The sequence below is a fragment of the Xenopus laevis genome, chromosome 8L (genome assembly GCF_017654675.1).
Source record: "Xenopus laevis strain J_2021 chromosome 8L, Xenopus_laevis_v10.1, whole genome shotgun sequence".
Taxonomy (NCBI): domain Eukaryota; kingdom Metazoa; phylum Chordata; class Amphibia; order Anura; family Pipidae; genus Xenopus; species Xenopus laevis.
Window position 1 is genome coordinate 96,939,835 of NC_054385.1, and position 27,025 is coordinate 96,966,859.

At 42.5% G+C, this 27,025-nt stretch overlaps 1 protein-coding gene across 4 annotated transcripts in view; it reads right to left on the minus strand.

Moving 5' to 3' along the window:
• mga.L (MGA, MAX dimerization protein L homeolog) overlaps nucleotides 1–20,335 on the minus strand; it is a 56,897-nt gene extending 36,562 nt beyond the window's left edge. For 2 of the 4 annotated variants that reach the window (XM_018231041.2, XM_018231039.2), the window contains exons 1-9: nucleotides 19,777–20,335; nucleotides 16,509–17,622; nucleotides 14,259–15,045; nucleotides 13,293–13,377; nucleotides 12,123–12,218; nucleotides 8,995–9,120; nucleotides 7,488–7,622; nucleotides 6,481–7,103; nucleotides 150–714 (exon numbers count right to left, since the gene is read on the minus strand). In XM_018231041.2, coding sequence (XP_018086530.1) covers nucleotides 150–714; nucleotides 6,481–7,103; nucleotides 7,488–7,622; nucleotides 8,995–9,120; nucleotides 12,123–12,218; nucleotides 13,293–13,377; nucleotides 14,259–15,045; nucleotides 16,509–17,545 — 3,454 coding nt within the window. In that variant the 5' untranslated portion in view covers nucleotides 17,546–17,622; nucleotides 19,777–20,335. Of the gene's footprint in view, nucleotides 1–149; nucleotides 715–6,480; nucleotides 7,104–7,487; nucleotides 7,623–8,994; nucleotides 9,121–12,122; nucleotides 12,219–13,292; nucleotides 13,378–14,258; nucleotides 15,046–16,508; nucleotides 17,623–19,605 lie in introns of all 4 variants that reach the window. The other 2 variants (XM_041573255.1, XM_018231040.2) reach the window with 2 other exon arrangements.
• Nucleotides 20,336–27,025: the final 6,690 nt, after the last annotated feature.

Below are 27,025 nucleotides of genomic sequence, written 5' to 3' on the forward strand. Positions count from 1 at the left end.
ATATATTATATATATATATATATATACACACATATATATATATATATATATATATATATATATATCTCAACTCAAATGTAGGCAGTTCTATTAGCGAGGGATATTCCATCAATGATTAGTTAAAAAAAAATAACAAAAATGTAACTCACTGCTCCCTGCAGAGCTGCTTTGAGTTTTAACAGTTTTGACTTGTTCCTTATACTCTACGGACGCTTCAGAATCCCTTGCTGGAGGGGAGTAAGGGTTCTCTTGATTGGCTGTTTGATCCACGCAGTCTGCTAATATGTTTAGGTCTATGTCTATTCCATCCTTTTCCGAAAGCTGTTCCATGCACTCTGCTGAGTTTCTGATACTGGAAATATCCTTTTCCACAAGTTGTTTTGAGCACTGTGCTGAGCTTTTGATATCCATTCCAAATTTTTCCAGAGGCTGTTCCATGCACTCTGTTAAGCCTTTTTCATCCATCCCCTCTTTTTCCTCAAGCTGTTCTGTGCATGCCATTGAGACCTTGATCTGCATCTCATCCCTTTCTGGAAGTTGTTTTTTCTGTATGCAAGAACAATCAAGCATGCAGTCAGCCCGGCGGCAGTGAGCAAAACTGTGCTCTTTATGATTAAGACTCTGGCACACACAACCCAGCCGGCAAAATAGTTTGTTGCATGGAGCAGGCTGTTTCCGAATAACTTTGTGAATCTGTTTGTTTTTAAGTGAAGCCTGAAAATACAAAGACAATGAGACAGTTGTGCATGCTACTCTTTTAACTTTGAAGGCATCAAGGCACAAAACTATTTTTCCATATACAGGATAGAAACAAATCGAATTACAGGTATGAGATCCTTATCTGGAGACCCATTATCCAGAAAGTTCCATTTCCAATGGATTCCATGTTTAATTCACCTTTAAAAACAATTTCCTTCTTCTACGTAATAATATAATAGAACGGTGTACAGGTATCCCTTATCCAGAATCCAGATATCCAGAAAGCTCTGAATTACGGAATGGCTGTCTCCCACAGACTGCATTTTATCCAAATTTTTAAAAAAAGACTTCCTTTTTCTCTGTAATAATAAAACAGCAGCTTGGACTTGATCCCAACTTAGATATAATTAATCCTTATTGGAAGCAAAACCAGCCTATTGGGTTTATTTAATGTTTAAATGAATTTCTAGTAGACAAAGCATGAAGACCCAAATTATCTGGAAAACCCCAGGCCCCGAGCGTTCTGGATAACAGGTCCCATACCTGTACTTGATCCTAACTACGATATAGTTAATCCTTATTGGAGGCAAAACTTGGAAATATCGCATATCTGGAAAACTCCATGTCCCAAGTATTCTGGATAATAGATCCCATACCAATATTTGCTTTTGTAGTTACTGATCCATTAAACCAATACTGTTCATCCCATTATCATCTCTCAATCTACAATACTGATTAGTGAACTGTGGTTTAAAATGTCTGTATTACATTTGAAATACATATACATATTTACGAATAACCTGTCAGCTCTTTATTTCAGTTGAAAATGGGTAATTTATTAAACAGCAAGAAGCTTTTGGAAGACACTAGGCATGTACTGCTGATAAGAAGCTGGGGAGTGTAAACTTATTTGTTTGAAATGTTACAACATGCCAAAGACATGCTTCTAAACACTAGTTCCCCAGATTTTACTGAATGCATTAACATTGGATTATAAATAGAAGAATTATGTGAATTATAGTCCAGTAACATCTGGGTCTGATGTAAAGAAACAGGGCCACCAAAAAAATGACTTAGGAAATCTCCATTTGTTCTCTCAAGTTTAGGAGAAACAAAATATATTTGGTATTATAATAATAGGACACATAACACATTAGAAAGAATTAAGTCTGATGTACAGTGATTTCTGAGAGCAATAGAGGGATTTTTGTTTTACCTGTAAACTCCTTTTCTCTCCTCATCGAAAGGGGGACACAGGCACTGGAGGATTAACACTACCTTAGGGGAGGAAAGGACACTAAAAGAAACTAGAACTTCGACAGCCCTCCCAGGGGGCTAGCCCACCTATCACAGCAGGCTACACCCCCTCCAGGAGGCTGTGACTTCCCAGTTCTTTTAATGTCCTCATCGGAGGAGGACACTCAGGTTTCTTTCTACTTATTTTTATTAACCTTTATTAACTTTTCTTCCTCTTTTTTTCTTACAGGTTTCCCGGGCAGGAACTACGGTTCAGCCCCAGGTGTCACAGGGCAGCACAGGAGCTCCTGCTCTGTTCCCTGCGCCCTCAGGCAGGTTGGAGACAGGAGCCATGGCTCAGTTCTCCAGGCTGGGCGAGACAAAGGCAGGCTAGCCGCAGTCCCCACCCACAGTGGTTATTCCTCTACACGCCACAGTCCTATTACACGAGCAGTGGTATTTTCCCGGGTCATTTTTAAGTTTGGCTCCTTAGCGGTGACGTCATCCCGCTGCGCTTAAGCGTGCCCCTTCTCTTCCTGCCATTTTCCTCCGCGCTTGCAAGACAGCGATGAGCTTACCGACTGGCTCTTGGCTGCCACAGGACTCCGCTGAGCTCCTCCTTCTGCTCAGGCCCGGCAGGGTCAATGCTCCTTTCTGGGTTCCACAAAGGAATGCAGAATTCTTCAGAGTTCAGACTACTTCAGTCTACATACTCAGGGACGGCTGACAGTTCTCTCAGGCTTGTATATTCTGCCTTGCTCCTTGAGCTAACTACATTTTATTTTTCCATTAAAAAATTCTTAAGGGCACCATGGCTGACCCAACCAGAGAAGGTCCTAAACTGCGTTCTACGCCGGCTTCTGGCAAGGGTCCTTTTAATGCCAAGATATCCTTCTTAGCTAGCGCCCGTTGTTGCGCCAGGCCAGGCCCAGGTCATGCTGAGCCTATCTGCCATGCCTGCTCACATCCTTCTCCCCCTACAGTCTCTACGGACACAAGGATCTTTTTAAGAGACAGAAAAAGACTGCAAAGCCGTTTCCTTTCGCACAATCAACTTTTTTCTGTAGTCAAGGATGAATGGGCCTTTCCCGTCGCTTCTCTCTTCTTTATCCTTTTCCAAAGGAAGACACTGATCTGTGATGCCTTTCGTCCACAGTCGACCCCCCTATCTCTCGCGTAGCCAAGTCCACCGCCATCCCGATGCTGCAGGCTTAAAGATCCCATCGCCAAAAGGCTAGAGGAATTCTGCAAATACATATTTTATGCTTCAGGTGCGGCACTCAGACCGACTTTTGCTACAGCCTGGGTTAGCTGTGCTTCTGAGGTTTGGGCAGATCAGCTTTGTCAGGCTTTGACCAGGCTTCCATTTTGCAGCTGGCGGAGCAACTCAAGGAAGCTTCCCAATTCCTCTGCCAAGCATCCTTAGACTCTGCCAAGATGATTGCCAGAGCTTCCGCCACCTCTATAGCTGCCAGGAGATTTCTCTGGCTAAAGCATTGGTCGGCAGATCTAACATCCAAGAAGTCGCTGGTTTCTATCTCCTATGCAGGAAAGTTTCTCTTTGGCACGGAGCTGGATAAAATCATCAGTCAAGCTACAGGGGGCAAGAGTACCCTGCTTCCAGAGAACAAGCCAAAGCATCAGTCATCGAACCGTCGTTTCTCTAGATTTCGTTCCTTTCGCTCCAGGCAAACAAAGACTCCACCAACAGAAAAGACTCCTTCTATAAGAGGAAAGTGGAAGAGACCTGCCTGGTCCACTGGAAGACAAAATCAGAAACCTTCCAGCGACAAAGCATCCACTTCCTGAAGGGTTTGCCCTCCTCCCGAAATGAGAGGGTGGGGGGCGTCTCCTCTCTTTTCGGCAGGTCTGTCCCACTCCTTCATAGAGCCATCATTTCAGCAATGGAGCCTGGCGAGTTTCTTTCCTCGGTAGATATCAAGGACGCATACCTTCACATCCCCATCCATGAGTCGCACCATTGCTATCTTCGCTTTGCGACCCTGGGAAGGCACTTCCAGTTAGTGGCTCTTCCTTTCGGCCTGGCAACAGCTCCTCAGGTATTCACCAAGATCCTGGCCCCAGTTCTGGCCTTCCTACATTTTCAGGGGGTATCTATTACCCCCTACCTGGATGACCTTCTTATTAAGGACCCATTATTTAGCTCAAAGAAACCTATCCGTCCTCTCCCTGGTGATCCAGACCTTGCAAAAACATGGCTGGATTGTCAACTTCAAGAAGTCATCTCTGACACCCAGTCAGGGAATGATATATCTGGGGACCCTCTTTGACACACAGCGTTGCCGCTCCATCCTTCCATCGAACAAGGTCCAGAAAATGCTGAGCAGCATTCAGTGTCTAGCGGACTTTCCATGCACCCCTCTCAGGTCCTGCATGAAAGTCCTGGGCTCGATGGTCTCTGCGATAGACACCATTCCCTATGTGCGGCTTCACACAAGCCCTCTTCAACAAGCCATTCTGGAACACTGGAAGCCAGAGACAATGCCTCTGGACTCTCCAATCACCCTAACGAGGAGATCTCTAAGGTGGTGGTTACAGCCGGCCAACCAGGGCAAGCCCTTTGCAATACACAGCTGGACCATAATCACCACGGATGCCAGTCTCCGCGGTTGGGGCACAGTGTGTCAAGGCCAGACGGCACAGGGCAGATGGCTTCCCTCAGAGACATCAGAAAAAGACGTGTAGGGGTAATGATACCAAGAAGCGCAGAAAGCTGCTGCTAAAGTGTCCTTTATTCACCTATATTATTGTGTGGTAGGACACTTTAGCAGCAGCTTTCTGCACTTCTTGGTATTATAACCCCTACACGTCTTGTTCTGATTATATGTTCTGGATGGGAGCAAGGGTGGAACATACATGAATACTAAACTACTAAAGGGTTTCAATACACCAGTTCGGGGGTGGACAATCAGACAGCCGACTTCCTCAGCAGGGAAACTCTTGACCAGGGGGAATGGTCTCTCCAGCCAGTTCTCAAACAGTAGGGTTTTGAGGATAGGGTCATAAAAACCATGATCTCTGACAAGAAGCCATCCTCCTCCAGGATTTACCACAGAACATGCCTGGTGTCTTCCTCATGCCTCCCCCCCCCGCATCGCTACAGCATCTCACACATCCTTGCCTTTCTCCAGCAGGGCCTGGATAAGGGTCTATCCGGACCTCCTCCAGGGGGTCGCCCATGTCGCCCCTCCCATTTGTTTTCCTGTCCCAGGCTGGGACCTCAACTGGTACTAGTTGCCCTCCAGGGTCTGCCGTTTGAGCCCCTCGCTCAGGCTTCAGATACTCTTCTAACCTGGGAGGCCTTATTCCTGCTAGCAATTACCTCAGGCAGGAGGGTTTCTGAGCTGGCACCCCTCTCATGCAGCTCACCTTTCCAAGGTGACAAGGCCGCCCCTACCCTCCTTTCTACCCAAGGTGGTTTCAGCCTACCTCCTAAACCAGGACATTGTGGTTGCATCCTTTTGTCCACAACCTAGGAGACCGCTCTCCATTCTCTGGATGTAGTTACACCTCTCAAATACTACGTCCACAGATCCGAACCATTCAGAAGACGCAATGCCCTCCTGGTCATCCCCGCAGGCCCACCTAAGGGTCTCAGGGCCTCCAAAACCACCCTTGCTAGGTGGATCAAAGCCACGATCTCCAGAACTTACCAGATCGCAGGTAAGCCCTCTCCAATCAGGGTCAGAGCCCACAACTTGTTCAGTGGCAGCCTCCTGGGCAGCACGGAACATGTCTTCTGTGGAACAGATTTGCAAGGCTGCCACCTGGTCTTCCATTCATACCTTCACCCGATTTTAGCAGGTGCTTGTCGCCTTCTAAGCAGCGGCAGTCTTTGGCAGGAAGGTGATACAGGATGCAGTACAGGCTCAGGCTTGATTATGCCCACCCTTCGGGGGACTACTTTTAAACGTCTATCCAGTACGTGTGTCCCCCTGAGATGAGAGAGTAAGAGGGATTTTTGTCTTACCTGTGAAATCCTTTTCTCTCCTCATCGAAAGGGGGACACAGGCACGCCCGTCCCTATGTTGTATCAAGCCTGGAGGTGGAGTGCCTCTGGTAGGGGCATAAAGTCCTGGTCCTCTTGGGGTGCCAGCATCCCCTTCAATGGGAAAATCTGTTTAGTTAACCTAAGGTGCAACCTTGGGCAGTTCCTGTTACCTCCATTGTTATAAAAAGCTTGTTAATGTTCTGGGAAGTGACAGCCTCCTGGAGGGGTGTAGCCTGCTGTGATAGGTGGGCTAGCCCCCTGGGAGGGCTGTCGAAGTTCTAGTTTTTTTAGTGTCCTTTACTCCCTGAAGGTAGTGTTAACCCTCCAGTGTCTGTGTCCCCCTGAGACGAGAGAGTAATATAATAACATGACATATAATATAAATAGTCAGTGCTCATGGGTTTTCTCATATTAATGTAAATAATAACATATTGATCTAATCTTAAAAGTTGCCAGGCTAACAAGTTGTAAAAATTTCTTCTATATCCTGACACTCAGTCTAGTAATACAAGTGCAATTAAAAGGCAGATTACCTGTGCAGTAAGGAGGACAACCAAACCGATATCTGCACGCTCCTCTGTAATGTAAGTGCGTGGTTTCCCTTTCCAGAGGGTACTCTCCTCCATATCCAAAAGTTTCATATGTGCTTTGGAAAATCCATAAGAACGTAACGGAGGTTGCTGATTTGGTAGCTGGACTTGGCGTATACTGGGCAACAAGGTCTCTTCTATGGATGGTACAAGACTGGGTATCCCTGGAATAACCTTATCAGATTCCAAAAGATGCTTAATAGAGGTCACACCTGTTTCAGAAGCAACAGGATTGCCCTTTATATTCTCAGACTCCATGGATTGTTTTGCTTTTGTTTTTGGCGTTGAAGCCTTGCCTGGCATCTTGGTTCGTTTTCTTTTTGCGTGTGTTTTTGATGCATTTGAGGAAAATGATGGCTCGGAAATTTGCCTTTGTAGCAAAGTATCTATGTTCTTTACAGAACTGGTACTTTCAGCTGGAAGCCAGCTAATAACTGGTGGCTCTCTCTCATTTTGTGTAATGCCACCAGAAGTTTCCATGAGTCTGGCCTCATTCTCAAGATATTCATCTAATTCATCACTACAGAAAGCAGAGCGATTCTTAAGAGAGCTTTCAGAACTCTTACCTATACAATATAAAAAGCATGGGTAATGTTACTATTTATTAAAGAGGTAATAAACTCCACTTTTTTTCATAAATATGGATGAACATACTTTTTATCCTTATGTTTTAATCTCAAAAACAATAATAATAATAAAAAAAACACACACACACACACCATGGACTCGTGCTAACAAAACCATTACACGAGAGGGTTAAAGGAAGGGAGTTGTATACCGGTAATGTTAATTATCTACTAGTATCTATTATTAATTAAAACAAGCAGCAGTTTTCTGTTTGCTGCTTCTGAGTATGCAGAGTCTGCATTGGAAAATTTGAAGGGGCATTTCATTGTACACGCTTGAAACTTCTACATTTTCTAAAACAATATAATAGATGGCATACATACCACTGATCAATGGTTTTGAAATGTGATTGTCAGAGGAGGATGGCATGGAACTTGTTGAGAATTTATCTTTCCAGCCTTTTATCTTTGTGTAATCAGTTGTTTTGCCAGTTCTGGAGACAAACAGAGATCTAGAAGCTGAAAAAAATAAACAACAAAACTTGAATATACGGGCATGATGATTCTGACTCAGTAGATAAAATGTTACGGTGCACAGAATATTATAAGCAAAGACAGATGTGATAAGAAGGCTTTCTCTATTTATGCATCTTGGCTGCAAGTATCTTTTGACATTCAAAAAGGCCAAAAGATTAGGGGGTTGATTTATGAACATTTGAATCTGAATTTTTATGCATTTTTTTTTTTAGAGCTAAAACTTGAATTTGAATTACAGCTTACAAAACTCAGTGGTTTGATATTTATTTAAAGCGTACACATCATCCAAAAATGGTCTATCCCACTGGAGGCGCAGGCTAATAGAACCCGCACTCTGGTTGAGGGAAACCATGTTTTTTAAAAAAATGCCCCCTGCCTGCACTAGGTCACCCTCACTGGGCGGGAACTTCTGGTACTGTGGGCCATGCTATGAAACTCAATATAGTGCCACAACTTTTGATAGTTATACACATGTATGTGTCGTCACATGCATTCATATAGCAACCATACTGAGCAAACCATAATGCAGTTTGCACCCTTACACACGGTCGCCCGCACTGTATATATGTAATACAATATAAATGTAAATTGGTAAAGCATGTGTAGATCAGAATTTGTTGCACATTGTTTAAAAAAGTTGAGGGATAATGGGACTATTTCCTCTAAGATGGGAACTCTTACATACCCACACATTGTGAAAAGAACACATACATTTGCATGAATAACATAATAATAATTCACATCACCACAAGATTTAAAGCAAATATCAACACTCCATAATTCAGTTCTTGCTCACAGCCACTCAAGACTCTGCACACACATTAGAGAAGAAAGAATGTACTAAATGGGAAAGGAGGGAGATTAAATGCTACTTAATGTAAGATTTGTGAGGCTTTTTTCTGCCCTGCATACTCCAGCAACAGCATATTGATTGCACATACAGTTTAATTAAATGGTATTAAGTTAGTGTTACTACAATTGTTTCTCTCATTCCTCTCTTTTTGTGCTCCTCATACCGTTTTCTGGGAATTCAGGTAAAGGTTTGGCATTGTAAAGAGGGTGGAATGTCACAGAATATCTATCAAAAAAATGTGCTATGGCATAGGTTAAATAGTGGATAACAGATAACACCATTATGTTCTACAGAGCTGCTATCTGCTGTGTAACCTGAGCCTTTTCTCCATTGCTACACAGCAGCTCATTTATATAAACAATAGTAGTGTTTCTGAAGCAAACACAGCAGTTTTACTAGCGCAAATATACAAATATTTTGATGTTACTATTCCGTTAATAAATTCCTCATGTAGAAAAAAGGTGTATCATAATTATTATGAAGTTCCAAAAAAATATTCACCTTGAGCACATGATTCATAGCTGTCCCATGTTACATTTCTCGTGATGTATGGTAAAGGAAGCTGTACTCCTAAGTAACGCAGATCAATGCTCATCGTAGGGTCTACAATGTTCAGTTTCAGTCCCACTGCAAGATTAAAATATTAAAATCCAATTCATTTTATCATCCACAATAAAAGTATGCACGTTTAACAGACATTAAGGGGCACAGTTATCAATTTACATTTCAGGTGAATCACGACAAAATGTAGCTTTTGCAATTGTGTTTTTTAACCTGCTATTGCATTACTTTTCCCAACCAAATTGGAAAAAAAATCTCAGCAGGTTTTAGGTGGTAAGATTTTTTCATGGTTTTAGTAAAAAAAATTGTGACCCAAACAAAAAAGGCAATCAAGATTTAGCAAAATCACAATTGTAAAATGAATACATTTACCCCTTCCAGTAAGGGCACTGTATTGTTTTTTGTTGTTGATGGATTGTACATATGCACACCACTTAAAATTTGTGATACTCACCATTAAACCCCTTTCTCTGGAGATGTCTGTTGGACACAGGGACCTTGGGGTATAGTATCCACCAGTAGGGAGAAGAGGAAGAAAACCCCTCCACCCTGCTGCTATACCCCTCATCACTTCCTGATTGATTCAGTTTTGTTTAACAACGAGAGGGAACTAGCAGAACTTAACCACTTCTGGGAGGGAAGCCCTGTGTCCCACAGACATCCCCAGAGAAAGGGATTCAACGGTGGTTATCACAAATTCGTCGTCTGTGGGACACAGGGACCTTGGGGACATACCAAAGCTGTCCCTTCGATATAGGGTGGGAAGATGCGAGGCCACAATATCTAAACAACTGCGGCTTGTAGCACCGTTCTGCCAAAGCGTGTGTCAGATGCCACAAAGACTTCGAGCAACAGAATTTTGTGAAGTAATGAATGGAAGACCAGGTAGCCGCTCGGCACACCTGTTCAGCTGAGGCTTGGTTCCTAAAGGCACAGGAAGTACTGATCCCCTTGGAAGAATGAGCTGTTATCCGCGGAGGTAGAGACTTCCCCCATGTCACATAGGCTCTGCAAATAGCTTCTCTAATCCAGTGAGAGATGGTGGCTTTGGATGCTGCCGCTCCCTTGTTAGGCCCTGATGTTAGGACCAGAAGTGCCTGTGAGGATCTGATTTCCAGGTAAAAATTTAACGGCCCTAACTGGATCCACTAAATGAAGCGCCACCTCCTTGGGAGTGCGTGGCTTGGGACAGAAGGTTGTGATAGTAATGTCTTGGTTGATATGAAATGAGCTGACCACTTTAGGGACAAAAGACGGAATAGTACGAAGCACCACCTGGTCGGAATGGAACACCAAGTAGGGTTGTTGGCTGGAGAGTGCCCCTAACTCTGAAACTCGTTGTGCCGAGGCAATAGCGAGTAGAAAAACGGTCTTCCAAGTACGCCAGATCAGAGTTAGACACCAGAGGCTCAAAGGGAGGGACCTGAAGAGCAAAAAGGACTAGGTTGAGGTCCCAAGGTGGTAGAGGATCCATTTATGGTGGACGAAGGCGTGTGACTCCCTGTAGGTACGTGCAGATATCCGGTATGGTGGCCAGTCTCCTTTGAAACAGGACTGAGAGGGCTGACAGAGAGACAGACCCTTGTCCAAGCCTGATTGCAGGAAGGCTAGGACTTGTGGAACCAATTGGAGTGTTTCACTGGGAACACTACTCACGGTATTTCCTCCAAACTCTGTGGTAAGTTTGTGCAGATACAGGTTTGCGGGCTGTCAGCATTGTGGAAACCACTGGTGAAGAAAACAGAGAACTAGCATCTCAAGCGCCACGCCCTCAACTTCAGAAAATTTGGGTCCGGGTGGTAAATGGGACCTTGGGACAGAAGTTCTGGAATCTGTGGAAGTTGCCAGGTTTCCGAAATGCTGAGGTTCACTAGGTCGGTGAACCAGGCCCATCGTGGCCAGTGAGGAGCAATCAGAATCGCTGATCGGTAAAAGAGGCAGTGGCAGGAAGGAATATGCCAGTGATCCTGACAACGCGCCATTAATAGAGGGACTTTGCAGTTCTGTCGAGATGCCATGAGGTCCACCTCTGGGAGACCCCACCGATTGGTGATGGCTAGGAATACCTTTTGGTTCAGTGACCATTCCCCCCGGTCGATCCTCTGCCGACTGAGGTAGTCGGCCTGCCAGTTTTGTAGGCCGGGAATGAACATGGCGGTTAAGAGAGCCTTGTTGGCTTCTGCACAGTGAAGAATATGTGTAACTTCTTTCAAGGCTTGTCGGCTCCTGGTGCCCCCTTGGTGGTGTATGTAAGCCACAGTAGCGGCATTGTCAGATTGTACCTTGATCGCCCCTTCCTGAAGCTGGTCTTGTCAGTGTATGAGGGCTAGTCGTACAGCTCTGAGCTCTAAGATGTTGATGGAGGAGTGATTCCTGTTGGGACCACGTTCCTTGGACAGACAGATGTGCGATGACTGCTCCCCAACCCTGCAAACTGGCATCCGTGGTTAGGATTACCCAGTGCGGTTCTATGAAGGATCTGCCCTTGTTCAGGTGAGTAGAGTTGAGCCACCATAATAGGGAGAGCCTGGTTTGTAGGAGAATTTGAATCCCGATTCGGCCAAGTAGAAAGAGAGGAAGGGAAGACCAACACAGCAGGGGGTGCCGGGCAGGTAGCGCTTCAGGCTGAGTGGCCCATACTGACCTGTACGCTGCATCTTAGTGCTGGGTAGCTGTTTTGGTGGGAGACAGATACAGGCATCTCTGTGTGACCTGCTCCAGCGGAGACTTAATGGTCCCAGCGATAAGCAAAAGGGACTCCTGAGCGGAGATCTCTTGGACAACTCCTGGGCCAGTAATACTGGCTGCAGAAAAAAATGTGTAGCCCTGTCTCCTTGAGGACACTAGAAAAAACTGAATCAATCTGGAAGAGACAAGGGGTTTTCTTCCTCTTCTCTAGTGTCCTGCCTCCTGTTGGTGAATACTATACCTCAAGGTCCCTGTGTCCCAAATATATTTGAAGCAACTGGGTTTTGATTTTTGTTCTAATCTGTACAACTGTACCACAATTAAAGCATTCACATCGAGCAACTGACAATTTGTAAGATTGTCTTATCTACAAACTATACCTTGCTGTAGTGCAGGGTGAATGACTTGGTTGTATTTCATTGTTTGAAGATCTTCCACAAGATGCTTTTCAAGTTCTCTAATTTTGTTTATGGTAGCTGAAAACAAAATCAATTGGAAGACTTACTACACTAATCCAACCACTTGTTCATTAAAGCAGAGCATTAAAATTAAAACATACAATTGAAAAATAATGTCTACTTACTCGCCAGTTTCACAAACTGCTCACCATTTCTAGAAAGTTTAATTTTATATTAAACAACCTTCAGTTTTATAATTTCTATTATCATCTGTGCAATATGATGATATGCATTACAAAACCTGTGATGGAAATCATTTTTACGGTGTAATTTGAAAATGCCTAGTATTCCTGTTCAGTGAAATATTTTTCCTTTTTGGTATTACTGGTCATTTAACCCTTTAAGTACCACAGACTGTAAAATCTACCATTTGTGGGTAAATGGAGTAAAGTGCCACAGACCATACATTCTACGGTCTGCAGCACTACCAGGTGCAGAGGATGATCACAAGTCTTTACATACACTAAACAGCTTCTGCCCTGTTTATATGCCCCACGCTAATCCCATGGGATATAATCACCCTAGGGGCCCAAGACAACAGCAGTATCCCCCCATTCTGTGTCTTGTTTCTTTGAACACAGGTAAGTCAGACATATGCACAATTGTGTAAAGCAACACTTTCTTTTGCTATAAACAGTGTTTTGACTTGTTAGACTAATCGCGCTGTGTTTCACTTTCAGTGACCCACTTTCTATTAATTCCTATGGGATTTGTAGACGCATATTTATTAATGGAGTTAAGAGTTCACTATTTGATAAATATGCTTCTAAAATTCCATAGGAATGAATAGAAATTGGATGAGTGATTCTGTGGTGAGCTCTAATTTCAAACTTTAATAAATATGCCTCAAGTGAATGCATTGCATTTTGCATTGTTCTAGATAACCTGTTTTTTTTTATACATTTAAAGATATAAAAAGTGCAAGTACAGGTCTCAACACAGTGACTACATACAATCTGCCAAAAACACAGACTGGCAGAATACAACCTATACTCACAATAGTTTGGGATCCATGATGTAACAGACTGGTACATTTTGAAAGCATTTTTTACCAATAGACAATATAGTAATGTAAGTAAATTAAACAGATACCTTTATCTCCACTCGCTGGTAGTGCTAAAAAACTGGACGACAGATCTGTCTTTGGCTTACCCTCTGTATGAACATCTAGTGCTTCCTAAAGATAAACATTTATTAAATCTTTTCAGAAACAATTACCTCATAGAATGATTAATTTCAGTTTGAGGTTGTTCAAATAAGATAAAAATGTCAAATCTTCAAATACATTTTATTTATAGTTTCACTGGCCCTTCTGAGCTACAGGATAATGTAGAATCATAATGACCTGGCTCCGTATTAAACACAGGCTTTAGGTACTTCACATGCAAAAGGCCAAATATAAACCAGGATAAAAATCGTTTGCATGTTATCCATATACAATTTGAACCTGAGAATCTGGATTAGCAGGGTACTTTGAAATTAAAACAATATATGGTTCTGTATTCTGTAAACTGCTCATATACAGTCTTAATTTTAAGATTTTTACAAAAATGTTATTTTAGGTGGTGTAAAAATTCGAACTTTTGCCATGGGCTTGCTGAAAAACACTGTTAGAATCTATTTTTTTGCAGACAGATGGCAATCACATCTACACCAATAAATAATAAATGAGAGGGCTGTTTTTGAAACAGAAATCGCTATTTTCAGTTGTCTAGTAACCAGTGATGTCAACACCACAACCATTGGGTAAATAGGCCATGCTCCGTGGCTTATTTACAACACAACAGAAGTATTATAGGCAATAAAGCAGGCTGTGCCCAACCATCTTGAGACATTGGCGGCTTTAGCAAGTTAAAGGTCATCAGACAATGGACAACATCAGATTACAGGCCATTCGAATGGATATTGTGGAGTTTGGCCAATGACCAGTGTGATGGTCAAGCAGAATTGACAAGAATTGATGGTACCAACTCCCCATCCACCTATCAAGAAGAAAGTTGCTATATAACTCATATCAATGGTTTATTATTTACAGCACATACAAATGTATATACTCACTTTTGAGGAAAATGCTACAAACAGGACACCATCCACATCTTCCAGGTCTGGATTAACATCTGGGAGTATCTGTTCTGCCTCATCATGTTTTTGCTTACGAGGCCTGCCTCGTTTATTTTTCACTGGTGGTAACAAGTTATATTTTAACCCAGTAGTATGAATTAGTGCAGACTTGGGAAGAACAATGGGAGGTTTCTTAGACCCAATGTTTAGTACTTGAGAACTGCTTACAGTAATTTGCCGAGTGTCTGCTTTGTTTTTACTTAGGTTTTGGTCATTTCCTTTATTTGAGTTTCTTTTATTTGCTTCTGTGGTAATATGCTTGCTAGTACAGAGCTCTCTCTCAGGAGGTGGTCTACATTCTGCCAGCAATCTTTGCAATTTCTCCCGAGGTATGGTCTTTTCCAAGGTGGAGACAGCTAGAGAGCTTTTAGCTATAGAGCATGACTCCAGGTAGACCACAGGCATTTTCTCACTATTGAGTTTTAACATTTTTGCTTTAGCAACTCCAGTAGGACTACTTGCAGAACGTTTTCTCTCACTGTGTGGTTGTTTCCTGAACTGTGAGAAATGCCTCTCTAGTATGGGGTATTCATCATCACTGTTTGAATACTCATCTGTTTCTTCCTCTTCTGATTCTTGTTTCACATTTATGGCCCCTGTGGGTTGCTCCTGACTATAGTCATAGTCATCAACAGGTTCTTCTTTGATTACAATATTAGTTTCTCCTTTGGGATCCAAAGAAGAGAGTACAGATGGACTGCTGCCAAAACCAGTTTGGGCAGGACTATACAAAAAAACAATAATACAGATAAACAATCATAAAACACATATGACAAACTAAAATGCTTTTCTGCACCTAGATAATAAAGTATACCAATCACTGGGACATGCATACTACATAGCACAGCTGAACAGCTAGTTGTATGTGAAATAAGAGTAAGGGTAAAGCTCCACGTTTTTCGTCAGATCGACGACCGCCAACAAAAGGCACGTGACAAGTCGAATGGAGTCACACACGTAAAGATATAATTAGACTGAATGAAAAGTCGGAGTTAACAGCTACATAGTCTGACGCTGCTTTCTGCGTCCACATCAGACAGTTGTGTCCTGTCAGATGTAATGTAGTTGTTACCTCCAACTTTTCATTCAGTTCAATTATATCTTCACGTGTGCGACTACATCCGACTTGTCTCGTGCTTTTTGTCGGCGGCCGTCAATCCAATGAAAAATGCTCGTTGAGCTCTACCCTAATCAAACGAATATCCGCTACAAAATGGGTGTGGTGCATTACTTTAATGGTTATATGATTCTAATTTTGTACAGCACAAAAAAAGTAATTGTTTGTAATGTAGCTGAAATATCAGAGCAACTTCATACCTTTCACTTTTTCATTTCTATTTCTCTTTCAATTAACTATATTCCTTCTATAGGAGTATTAAAAGGACATTGTTTCGAACATTACAGTGCAGATGCCACCATTCAGCTAGTGAACTCCAACAAATCAAATACAATTCCATACTGTAATGCTTATCGTGACGTGTCTTGTGGTGTATATTAGGTCACCCTTGCCAAAGCAAGGCCATACCACTACATCTGAATTTTTGTTTTACTGTGTCGTATGGAAAATGTGAGTGGCATATATAGAATTAATGTCCTTGCCATAGGCATTAAGTTTTTATCAAAGTTCCATAATACTAGACGTTAACTTGTTCTTTGCACCCCCATCCAACAACTGTTTTTTAATGTCATTCAAAGCAATTTCCAATACACATTGACCGTTTATGTATTTATAATGTTATTTGCAATAGATATTGATAAAAGTAAAGTGAAGCGAAAAGTTACTTACAATATTTTCTTTCATTACGCAAAACAGTTGTAAGTGGACAACCACTTTAAACCAGGCAAACTAGAGGAACAGGCTGTTCATAACTAAATATCTGTGCGTACACAATCTAACCTGTCTTTGGTGCTTAGATAATATAAAATACATAGGTCCAAGATGCTAGTAGCCTTGTTTTACTCAAAAATGAAAATTATAAAAAATAGGTTTAAGGCAATATAGTGTCCTTTGTGCTTTTGGTGAACAATCCTAACATATCTACGTACTGTGGATATTGGTCATTTTGTAGATCAACAGAGGTCAGAAAAATTTAATCTGACTATGCTCCATGTCAGCCAGTACACGGTGCATCATATTTAGAAACTTGTCAGCAACACTTTACTATAATCCAAAGTTTTATACTATACCTGTCTAAGCCATCTGATTCTATGTTTGGAGTATCTGGATTTGACAAGCGTGAATGTTTAAAATTGAGGAAAGCATTCTCAGCATTTAATGCTTCAGGTTCAGTGTCCCCATCTGAGTTTTCCGGAGCCCTGAATAGCTCTCTCAACCTCCTTAGAGTCTCAGAATCATTATAGCTTTTATGTCCTTGAGAATCATTTTCTTGATCAGAGTTCTTTGATTTTGCCTCTTTTACTGGTTTTCCTGTAATAGCCCCTTCCCTAAATCCCTTGGCAAAAGGGTTGCAGTCAATTTTAAGCTGGGTAATCTGAAAGTTTTGGTATGCTGTAACAGCTATAAATTCAGTCTGAGGAAAAGTAAACGTGTGGACATCTGGTCCATTAAGTTGGATTACTTCAGTGGACTGGTTGGCGGGTACTAAATGTAAGCGTGGAAGATATCGGTGCATGGAGTGTAAAATGATGTGACCTTCTTGATCCAAAATATTATTGGTTAGCTTGAGTTTATAAAAAGAAACCGGTTGGTGCATCCAAAACTGTCCAGTAGACGGCGATTCAGGGTGGATGAAAACCCTGCCTAGGACATGTGGCTCAGATTTTCCACCTGCCTCCCACCACTTTCCATTCCACTTGTATCGATGGTTGTCCATAGGGCTGATGTCCATGACAAGTATATATTTCTGATATGGGTCCAAGCCAGATATCCAGTAGCGGCAGTAGGGAAACATCCGTCTGCCTTGTTTTGTTAAAACCATTTCTGTGCTGCAGCGGTAAAATTCATTCCACATATTATTGTTATCAAGGGTTAATGTAATATTTCCCGATTTGCACTCAGCCGAAAGGAACGTTTTAGATTTTGATTTGTCATGTCCTGACGACATGACTGGAGCAACAGAAGAAACATCACGGTTGGCTACAACAATTCCTTCCTCTTTTTTGCCGTTGCCTTGTGACTGCTGAAGAATGACAAAATAAGCTGGTGTTGTTATTGACTTACTGCCACATTCTTCCCTGGGAAAAGAGTTTGGGGGATTCTCCATGATGGTTAAATGCGAAGATGGCTCCTTGAATTCAAACTAATAAGCTGCTACGACAACTTCATCCAAAACATTGGGGCCTGCAAATTAGAAAAAAAAAGAAAACATTTCATATTATTATATAAAAAAAAAAATACATAAAAGCCAAAGGGCAAACACAGTCATGCACATTACAAAACCTGACAGTACCCAGGGTACATCAGCATCAGTAGAAGTCATTACTTACAATGCTTTAAATTAGGGATGCACCGAATCCAGTATTTTGGATTCGGCCAAACTCCCAAAACCTTCGCAAAAGATTTGGCTGAATACCGAGCCAAAACTGATTATGCATATGCAAATTAGGGGTGGGAAGAGTAAAACATTTCCCTCTCCGCCCCTAATTTGCATATGCAAATTAGATTTTGGTTCGCCCTGGCAGAAGGATTTGGCCAAATCTGAATCCTGATGAAAAAGGCTGAATCCTGAACCAAATCCTGGATTTGTTGCATCCCTACTTAAATAACAGCACAAAAAAGTTTGTTCTGTATAAGTGCTTAACTTGCTAAAACAGTTTTTGCAGTCTCACTGTAGTGAACAAGCCTATAGGAAATGTTACAGGCAGAAATTTGACTGTGACACTAGCCTAAGCCATTGCTGTCCTATTTCTTAGGTATGAAGGGCTGTCAATATTTACGGTAGCTCTGCAAGATGTAAAGTCAGCTACTGCGTGAGGAGCAATAGGCATAGAAGGAGCAATAGGCATAAAAAAGACATGCTTACTTTATAAGTCATACCTCTTTTTGATGAAAACACACACTTGGTTGGATCTGAAGTTTATTCATAAACTTATTGCACTTACATATAGGACTGTCATATGGAGCAGAACATGTACTACAGCTGTCAACAAACCTGTCACTTTTTGGCGGCTCTAAAATCATTGTCTGATTTGATACATCAGAGAGCCCCAAATGATAATACTTTACCAGGCCATAAAGGCAAAAGTGGGATTCCAATGTCAACACACACACACTTCCTTCAAGTTTTTTTATCTAGGACACAAAAAGCTCAGAACAGCCACTGTGGATACAAATATCAACTTAAGACAACTCATGCACAGCAAATTATTCTTTAAGTTTACATAGCTTGACCGGCTGCCCTGCTCTAAAACAAACAACAAAGCCTTGATACAATATCATGAACAGCCAGTGACTGACTCGTGCATTAAATCAGATTTACACAGTTACTTCATTCAAATAACTTTATCAACCAACGTGCCTGTGGATCAAAACTGGGGAAAAAACAGCCTCAAACAAGTATTCTATGAACCGCTCTCCAACATTATTTTTACATTTACCATCTACTTAACAAACCATTGCTTTGATATAGCAGACCGTTTTGCTCTGCAAATTGTAATACGGTCCAATTAAAAATAAAATATTCTACAACTTCCTAAATACATTATTTTTAAAAAAAAAAAAGAATAATTTGTTTCTAGGTTATATTTATGTTTAATAGTAATTAAAAGCAGTGTTTATCCCTTTCTGTTCTTTGGTTCTGTCTTGTGAAACAATGTAGCATGTCAGTTCTTCTCCAGTTTGGTTTCTGCAACCTTGATATTCTGCTACACTGTTGCAAGTATCAGAGTCAAGTATACAGAAAAAAATATTAATAATGAGGCAGATATTAGTTTCAATAAGACATACGTATTACTTTAAAACGACTATGACTTGATCTGTCTCCCAGGTCTAGTGGAATGTATATGGTGCAATGTCTGAATGTAGAATTAGAGTGGATTAAAGTGAAATGAAAAGGCCTGTGAGTGTTGCTTAGATCAGTGCTGCCCTACTTGTACTATGCCCTTTGGAGACAATAAATAAGGGAATAAACAGGGCCATGGACGTAGGAATGAGTAGAATGCAAATATTGAAAGCTGTGTGTCTTTTCTCGCCTTGTTCCTTTGCTTGAGTGAGTGTCAGTACAAAGCACACTTTGAATGGCACCAGTGTGAATAGGTTGGCCAAAGGATAGCTTGGCATACAGCAAAAAATGATAAAAACCAAAATATAAGGTTAATATGTCACCCCAGTCTACTGATTCCACTCAACTCCTCCTAACACGCAGAGGCTCTGAGCACACGGCATCACGTGGCTAACTGCATTGTTTATGATAGTGAGAACTAGCGAACGGGAGGCTACTGCAATCTTCAGAGAGATCCGCGATACCACTGTACACGTGCACTATACGCCTCTTACTGCTCATAGGAGTTTGCTTGCACCAGCTCAGAGTCATCGTTGTGCGTAGGGACATCTCCCCCGCCACCCTCCTCTCTACGTTACAGCGAAAGGGCCCAGTTGCCAGCGAACCGCCGAACTCCCGCTTCCTGTGGGATCACGTGATAATCCTGACCAATAGAACGCGCCCTAGAGCAAAGACGAGCTCTGGAAGCGCACGTTTTCTCCGCCTACTTTAATCCCAGTCCAGCGTGCGTCGAGGGTGCTAGGGGCAAGCATGTGGCGCGCTAACGTGAGAGCAAGAAACGCAGCGACAGCCGTGTAATAAACAATCGAAGAGTATGGCTTGGGCGTGTGCTTTAATGAGCCACCGAGCTGGTAACATTGACGCTCTGATAGCTGCGATTTGGTTCCAAGCGAAACGACACCAGTCTGGTTGCAGGCTAATAAATGTTTATCGGTGCTTATCTCGTGCCCCCTGTGTCTAGATCCGTGCGTGTAGCGTAGCAGCGTGTCTGCTTTGGGATAAGTGTGAGAAAAACATGTTGCAAAAGGGAACACGCAAATGATAGTGGCGTCACGTGACTCACGTGTGTGCGCAGAAATGACGCTGGCTATCTTCGCCAAGTGTGTGCGTAACAGGGTCCTTTCATGCTCAATGGCCTTTTCAGGGCACGGATTGTGTCCCAGTGCAGGGCTACTGTCTGCAATTCTTAGAATCCTGTCACTGCCCTCACAGGATAACAGCCAGGTAGAACAAAGTCATCGACACTGCTCCATCTACAACTAGGAGTGCCACCTTTTCTGGAAAATAATACTGGCCTTCCTATATATTTACCTTTTTCCTTATTGATAACTTTGGGCTCAACCATCATTTTTAGCTGCCAGGCCGGCCAGATGGCAACCCTAGTCAGGTGACAACCCTATCTAGGACAGGAATGCAACAAAATGACCAAACACGCTGGCAAGTGAAGCTGGGCGAATCTCTGCACGTTTAATACATCATAAAGAACATCACTTGAGATAATAAACATGCAGTCGATTGCCATCCTGTGCTTGGTCATTTTGTTGCATATACCTGTGGGACAGGGCCAGGCGCCCAAGGCAACCTGGCAAGCCACCACGCCCCCTCCTGTGTGCGCTTGAAAAAGGAGAGATCGATGGAGGGGAATGAGACAGAGGGGCGGGGAGGAGAACACCATAGAGGGAGTGGAGTAAAGGGTGCAAACTTGGCTAGGGGTAGGCAGGACAATTTCAGAGGTAGCGCCCCTCTATTATTGCGCCCTAGGCAGCTGCCTCTTCTGCCTACACTTAGTTCCGGCCCTGGGTGCTGACGTCTTTAACCAGCACCAGGCAGTTCTATCATTTGAGAGTCAGGGAAAGAGGAAAATGGCTTTCCTATGCCATCTAGAACAGGTACCATCTGGGACAGGACTGGACTGAGAATCAAAGTAGGCCCTGGCATTTTAGGTACACAGAGGCCCAAACAGCCCACATGGATGGCCAAACAGCTCCTCACCAGCCCAATAAATAGTAATTGTCTGTGGCAACTTATAGCAGTCCCTCTGGCATTTGCCAGAACCCACAGATTGCCAGACAATCCCATTCTGAGCACTAGCGTGGGTGGCTGGTAGTAGTAACACACCTAAATAATAGAGCCCTTGGGTGGACGTGAACTCTTGCTGCCATCTCTAGACTAGGGTTCTGAATCAGACAGACAGTCAGTAGATCACTTTAAAGATATCAAATAATCATGGATGCAGTAAGTGACAATCAAGCAATGGTATCCACTTGTCTGTGCACAAAGGCTAATTTTCAGCCCAAAAATACAAATCTGCAGTTTCAGGTCAAAATCTGCCCATGTACACAGTGAAGGGCAGATATCATTGCATACAAGTGGCTCATGGGCCAGTTGTTCCCATGCTCTGCTCATTATCCATAGGCTGGTAAACAATCTAAAAGAGAAGGCGTTGATTTAAAAGACAGCACTCTGCTCCCTAGCCAAGAACTGCTGCAGACGGCAATATTTCCGAGTGGCAGTCTTTAGTCTTTATTGCTTATACTGTAAGTTTCAGCCAAATGCTACAGAAAAAGTTTGGATAAATACCGAATTGAATATGGACCCTAACTTGCATATTCTAATGTAGAAATCACAAAAAAGCATCATGTGTAAACAAAAGTTGCCCCAAGCTTGAAAAGCACATGAAGTGTTCCAGCAAACCCTAAAGATTTGGGCAAATCTAAATTACTACAAAAAGAGCTTGGGTTTGGCCAAATTAATCCAGGATTCAATGTGTCCCTAAAGCCCAGATGGTAACTTTATGATCTGTGGCAATTAAGCAATTAAAGCATTTTTCATAAAACAGCTCATGAAAAAGAAATTACATTTGCAAAAATGCCCATGAGAGAAATGTTTTTATTTCTGTTTAAACCTTACTCTATGCTGTACCAACGTAAAGCATGTTTGGCAGAGAACGCATCACAAGAAAAACAGTGTTGGGACAAAATATCCAGACCGTCAATGCATTACTACAACAACTAGGCCTAATAGCAACAGAACCCTAGGAGTTCAAGTGCGGTATAATGAACTTCCTAGTATCCAGTTACAAAAATAGGAATCAAATGGCATATACGTGTAACTAATGAAGACAACAAATAAAAGTAATGGCCATGGCACTTACAGGTAACTGACAAAATAAAGGAAACAGAGACAAAGAAAACAAGGGTTTGTAACTACAGTACAGAATGCAGCCACAGTTATATATGAGTGTCTAAAAGCCAGGCATGGTGGCAGTAGAGTGCTCTAGCTCTTCCATGTAGGTTCTGAGGAGCCCCTTGGCACCCCAATGGGCATATATGTGCATCACTGTCTGCATGTATTTTAGTGCCCCAGCATAACCTCTGGCACTTGATGCTCCTCCAGTGGCACCATATTTTCATTATAAGTTGCACTTATTTCACGAAGTCCACCACTTCATAATGCATCAACCAGCAATATAGTAATGGTATATATATATATTTAAAATAACAGAACATTTTGTTAAAAAAATGAATCTGCAAAACATTTGCACTGGTGAGTTCCAAAACTACTGAATGCTGAATATTATTTTGATAAGCAGGCATGTACCTGTAGCTAGCACCATCTAGGAAAACAAACAAGTTTGCAGCCAAGACACAAGATCCACATGTACCCCATTGCCTCTCAATCCAAACAAACCCTGGTGCCCAATGATTAAGCAAGATAGCACCCCCATTCCGTATAAGAAAACAAAAAACACTGGCACACCAATGGATTTGCCATTGTGATATAAATTGTGCATTGTTATGTGACTGCTGCTTTGGCTTCTGGTAAAGGTAGCACACTGTTTGAAAGGTAGGAAATTGTGTCTCAAGCAGGCCATACACGGTGAGCCACACTCGTTTGGGAAGGTTATCAAATGAGCATAATTCATTCACATAATTCCACCCATATGCTAGTCCAACTCAGGCTGATATGATCATTGGATAACATTGCGCCACATTCTGTGGTACAAACAAACGTGTTCTGCATCCTTTCACAGATCCATGTGGAGATTCTCAATATGCTCACATGGGGTGGATATCTGCACTCCATTTTCCATTCCAGTCACAGGCAGAATTGGGCAGTTTTGGTATTAACTCACCTTTCAGCAGCCAGGGAATCCCCTCAAGTGTGACATTAGCCTAAGGGGTGTGTCTGGGTAGTTGAAGAACACTGAGCACTGAGTATGCAAATAATATCTGACATCTGAGAGTGACAAATATAAGTATAATTGACTGGTTATTTCAATTTTATTGTTCTTGTTTATTGCGTATTTACAGTAGATATATCTGGAATAAATATTTACTAAATACAAACAGAAAATAGCAGCAACATTCCAGAAATAAAACAAACCAGCCCTTAGTATCAGAATTCCAGTGATTTCATGCATTATTGGTGATTCCTGTACTTCAAGGAGACATTTTGTGTAAAAAATAAGAATGTAGGCTGATTTATTGAATATTTCAGCAAAGACTCTAATAATTCCTCCCTTCCACTTCCTGCTCCCTGAATTCCCAGGCTGTGCAGGGGAGCCGGCGGATCTCCACTCACTGCACTGTAGGACAGGAACCAATCAGCAGCTGGACGGACCTGATAGGGAACTGAAGCCTGTCTTTGCTTGTGTGACTGCAGGGTTGTGATTGGCTGTCTCCCTCCTACTGTGCTTCTGGCAGGAACCATTAGGACACGCCCACCCCTCATTTGAATCAAGGACAGGGACCAGAGAACATCTATAGGGAGCTCCAATAAAAGGGCTATTTTTAAAGATAATATTAATTTTTAGGACAATGTGACACCAACGCCATATATTACTTATAATTGCCTACAAAATTAAGATTTTTTAATTTATCTTATATGTCTCCTTTCCCTTTACATAACACAAAGGCATGAAATCCACTAACTAAAACAAGCCAGATACCCACTGATTGATATAAACCCTGCACAGACAGAGAGAGAGGACCGCCCAAACACTTCCACACAGAGCTGCATGGCATAAATATAAGCAGCTTCAATTACACCTTCATGGTCACACTCCACACCCTGCAGCTAACTACTGTCATTAAAGGAGAAGGAAACCCTTTTGCAAAAAAAACCCGTACCTCCCCACCCCATGTAGACCTCCCTCCCTCCTTCCCCCAGGCTAACTACCCCCGGGGAAATGCCCCATACTCCATGCTTACCCCTCGGTGCAGATTCTTCCAGCGGTATGAAGTATGGGGCATTTCCCTGGGGGGGGTAGTTAGCCTGGGGGGAGGTGGGGGAGGTCTACGTGGGGTGGGGGGTACGGGGTTTTTTTTGCAAAAGGGTTACCTTCTCCTTTAAAGGAACAGTTCAGTGTAAAAATAAAAACTGGGTAAATAGATAGGCTGTGCAAAATAAAAAAAATCTAATATAGTTAGTTAGGCAAAAATGTAATGTATAAAGGATGGAGTGACTGGATGTCTAACATAATAGCCAGAACACTACATCCTGCTTTTCAGCTCTCTAACTCTGAGTTAGTCAGTGACTTTAAGGGGGGTCACATGGGACGTAACTGTTCAGTGAGTTTGCAATTGATCCTTAGCATTCAGCTCAAATTCAAAAGCAACAGTTATGACCCATGTGGCCCCCCTCAAGTCACTGATTGCAGTAGCATAACTATAGAGGAAGCAGACCCCACAGTCGCAGGGGGGTCCAGGGAACAGGGGGGGCTTGGACTGTGGGGTCTGCTTCCTCTATCAATATTTGTGTTCAAGCTCCACCCAAAGTACCTATTTCTTTCTAGGACAACAATGGAGGGTTCAGTGTACACAATAATTTTGATTGACCTCTTTAATTAAAAGTGGATTATGGCCTGAAAAGTCACACAAAATTATTTATTATTACAGAGAAAAAGGAAATAGTTTTTAAAGAAGAGCTATACTCCCCATACCAAAAAATGCCACCCCTAACTGCCTGGCACTGAGCGCACCCTCTCTTCCTGCACTGCACTGTCTATAAGTAAAAAACAAAATAGGACCCTAAAATGCAGAGCAGCACAGAGGAGTTCCAGGATGTCATCTTTCTCCGCTTCGTATTATTTTGGGACTCAACAGCGATTTGCGCATGCGCAGTTGAAGCCGATTCCTGATTTGGCCCTGTGCATGCTCCTGCAGGCTTGAGTCTGGATTGAGCCCCAAAAGAATACGAACTGGCAGAAGATGGCACCATGGAGTTCTGCTGCACTGCTCTGCATTTTAGGGTCAGCTTTTTTTCATATTTTTTTCACTAATGCACAGTGCGGGGGGGGGAGGGGGGTTAATGTCAGGCAGTACTGGGGGTTTAGTTTGAATTATTTGGATAAAATAGACTGTATGGTAGATGGCCTTCTCATAATTCGTAGCTTTCTGGATAACGTCTTTCCAGATGGATCGTATACCCGTATATGTCAACCTTATTTTTCAGGTTGCAAAAGAGGTGATGTCAGAAAAATGGCAGGCCATAATCACTAAAGCTATAATTTATATTAAATGTAAGGATTATTTTACGATGTTGCTTTATGCTATACAAAATGAACAGGTGCTTGAGACACACTGCATTATGACGTGTGCATTCAAACCATATTCCCTCACATATTTGGATTTAGAGAAAACAAAATTATAATGAATAACATCTTATTTTAGCATAACAACATATGGAGATGTGTTTTTTTCAATCCATGCTTTCAGCACTGTGATTAGCTAAAAAAAAGTATACAGTGTATTGGACATCAGAAGCAGGGCCGGATTTGCATAGCGGGCACCCCTAGGCCTGCTGTTGTTAGTCGCCCCCATCCCCTCCCTTTTATTTGCTCAAATTTTCATTACCGGGACCGGAGCAATGAGGAAATTTAAGAAAAACGGTAGCATCTCTGCACCAATGTGGGTGTGGTTGGGCTTCATGCCGCCGACTAAAATTCTGCCACCTGGGCCTTGGTGGCCTCTCCACAAATCCGGCCTGATCAGAAGAAGTATCCTTATAGGGAAAATATAATTTCTTTTAAGAAGGACCTATCTCCTTACATACATCAGAAGACCTGTTGGTGTTTAGAGGATCTTCAGGCCTGCATCACCCAAAGCTAACATATGGTAGGCATAACTAAATATTACTGGGCCCCATAGCAAATTATTTTTCAAGACCCCAAAATGTTTAGAGGTTGACCAGTTTTCCCAATATTTATTGAAATTGTATATGAGGGCATTGTGAGGCCCATTTACCTCCTGGTGTAGGGTCTGCTTCCTCTGTAGTTACTACCCTAGGTCAAATTTATAATAATGCAAATGATAGGACTATTAACTATCCAAGCAATTAATTCTCTCCCCGTTGCTGCCTGACGCAGCTCCTGTGATGCTGTCCCCTCACTTCCCAGTGCTTACATTTTCTGTGCAGGTCCGGGGGGCACATCCAGGTCCGGACTGAGAATTAAAATAGGCCCTGCCATTTCAGGTACACAGAGGCCCAATCAGCCCACACAAAGGCCCAAACAGCCCCCACCAGCCCACTAAATACTGACTTTCTATGGCACCTTATAGCAGCCCCTCTGGCATTTGCCAGAACTCACAGATTGCCAGTCCGGGCCAGGGCACATCCATGTACTTTTAGAGGTTTTCAGCAGTGGCTGAGGAAGAAGGCCCTGCAGTCACAAGGGGGCCTGGGGAACAGGGGTGCCCCAGACTGTGGGGTCTGCTTCCTCTATAGCTAATAAAAAAAAAC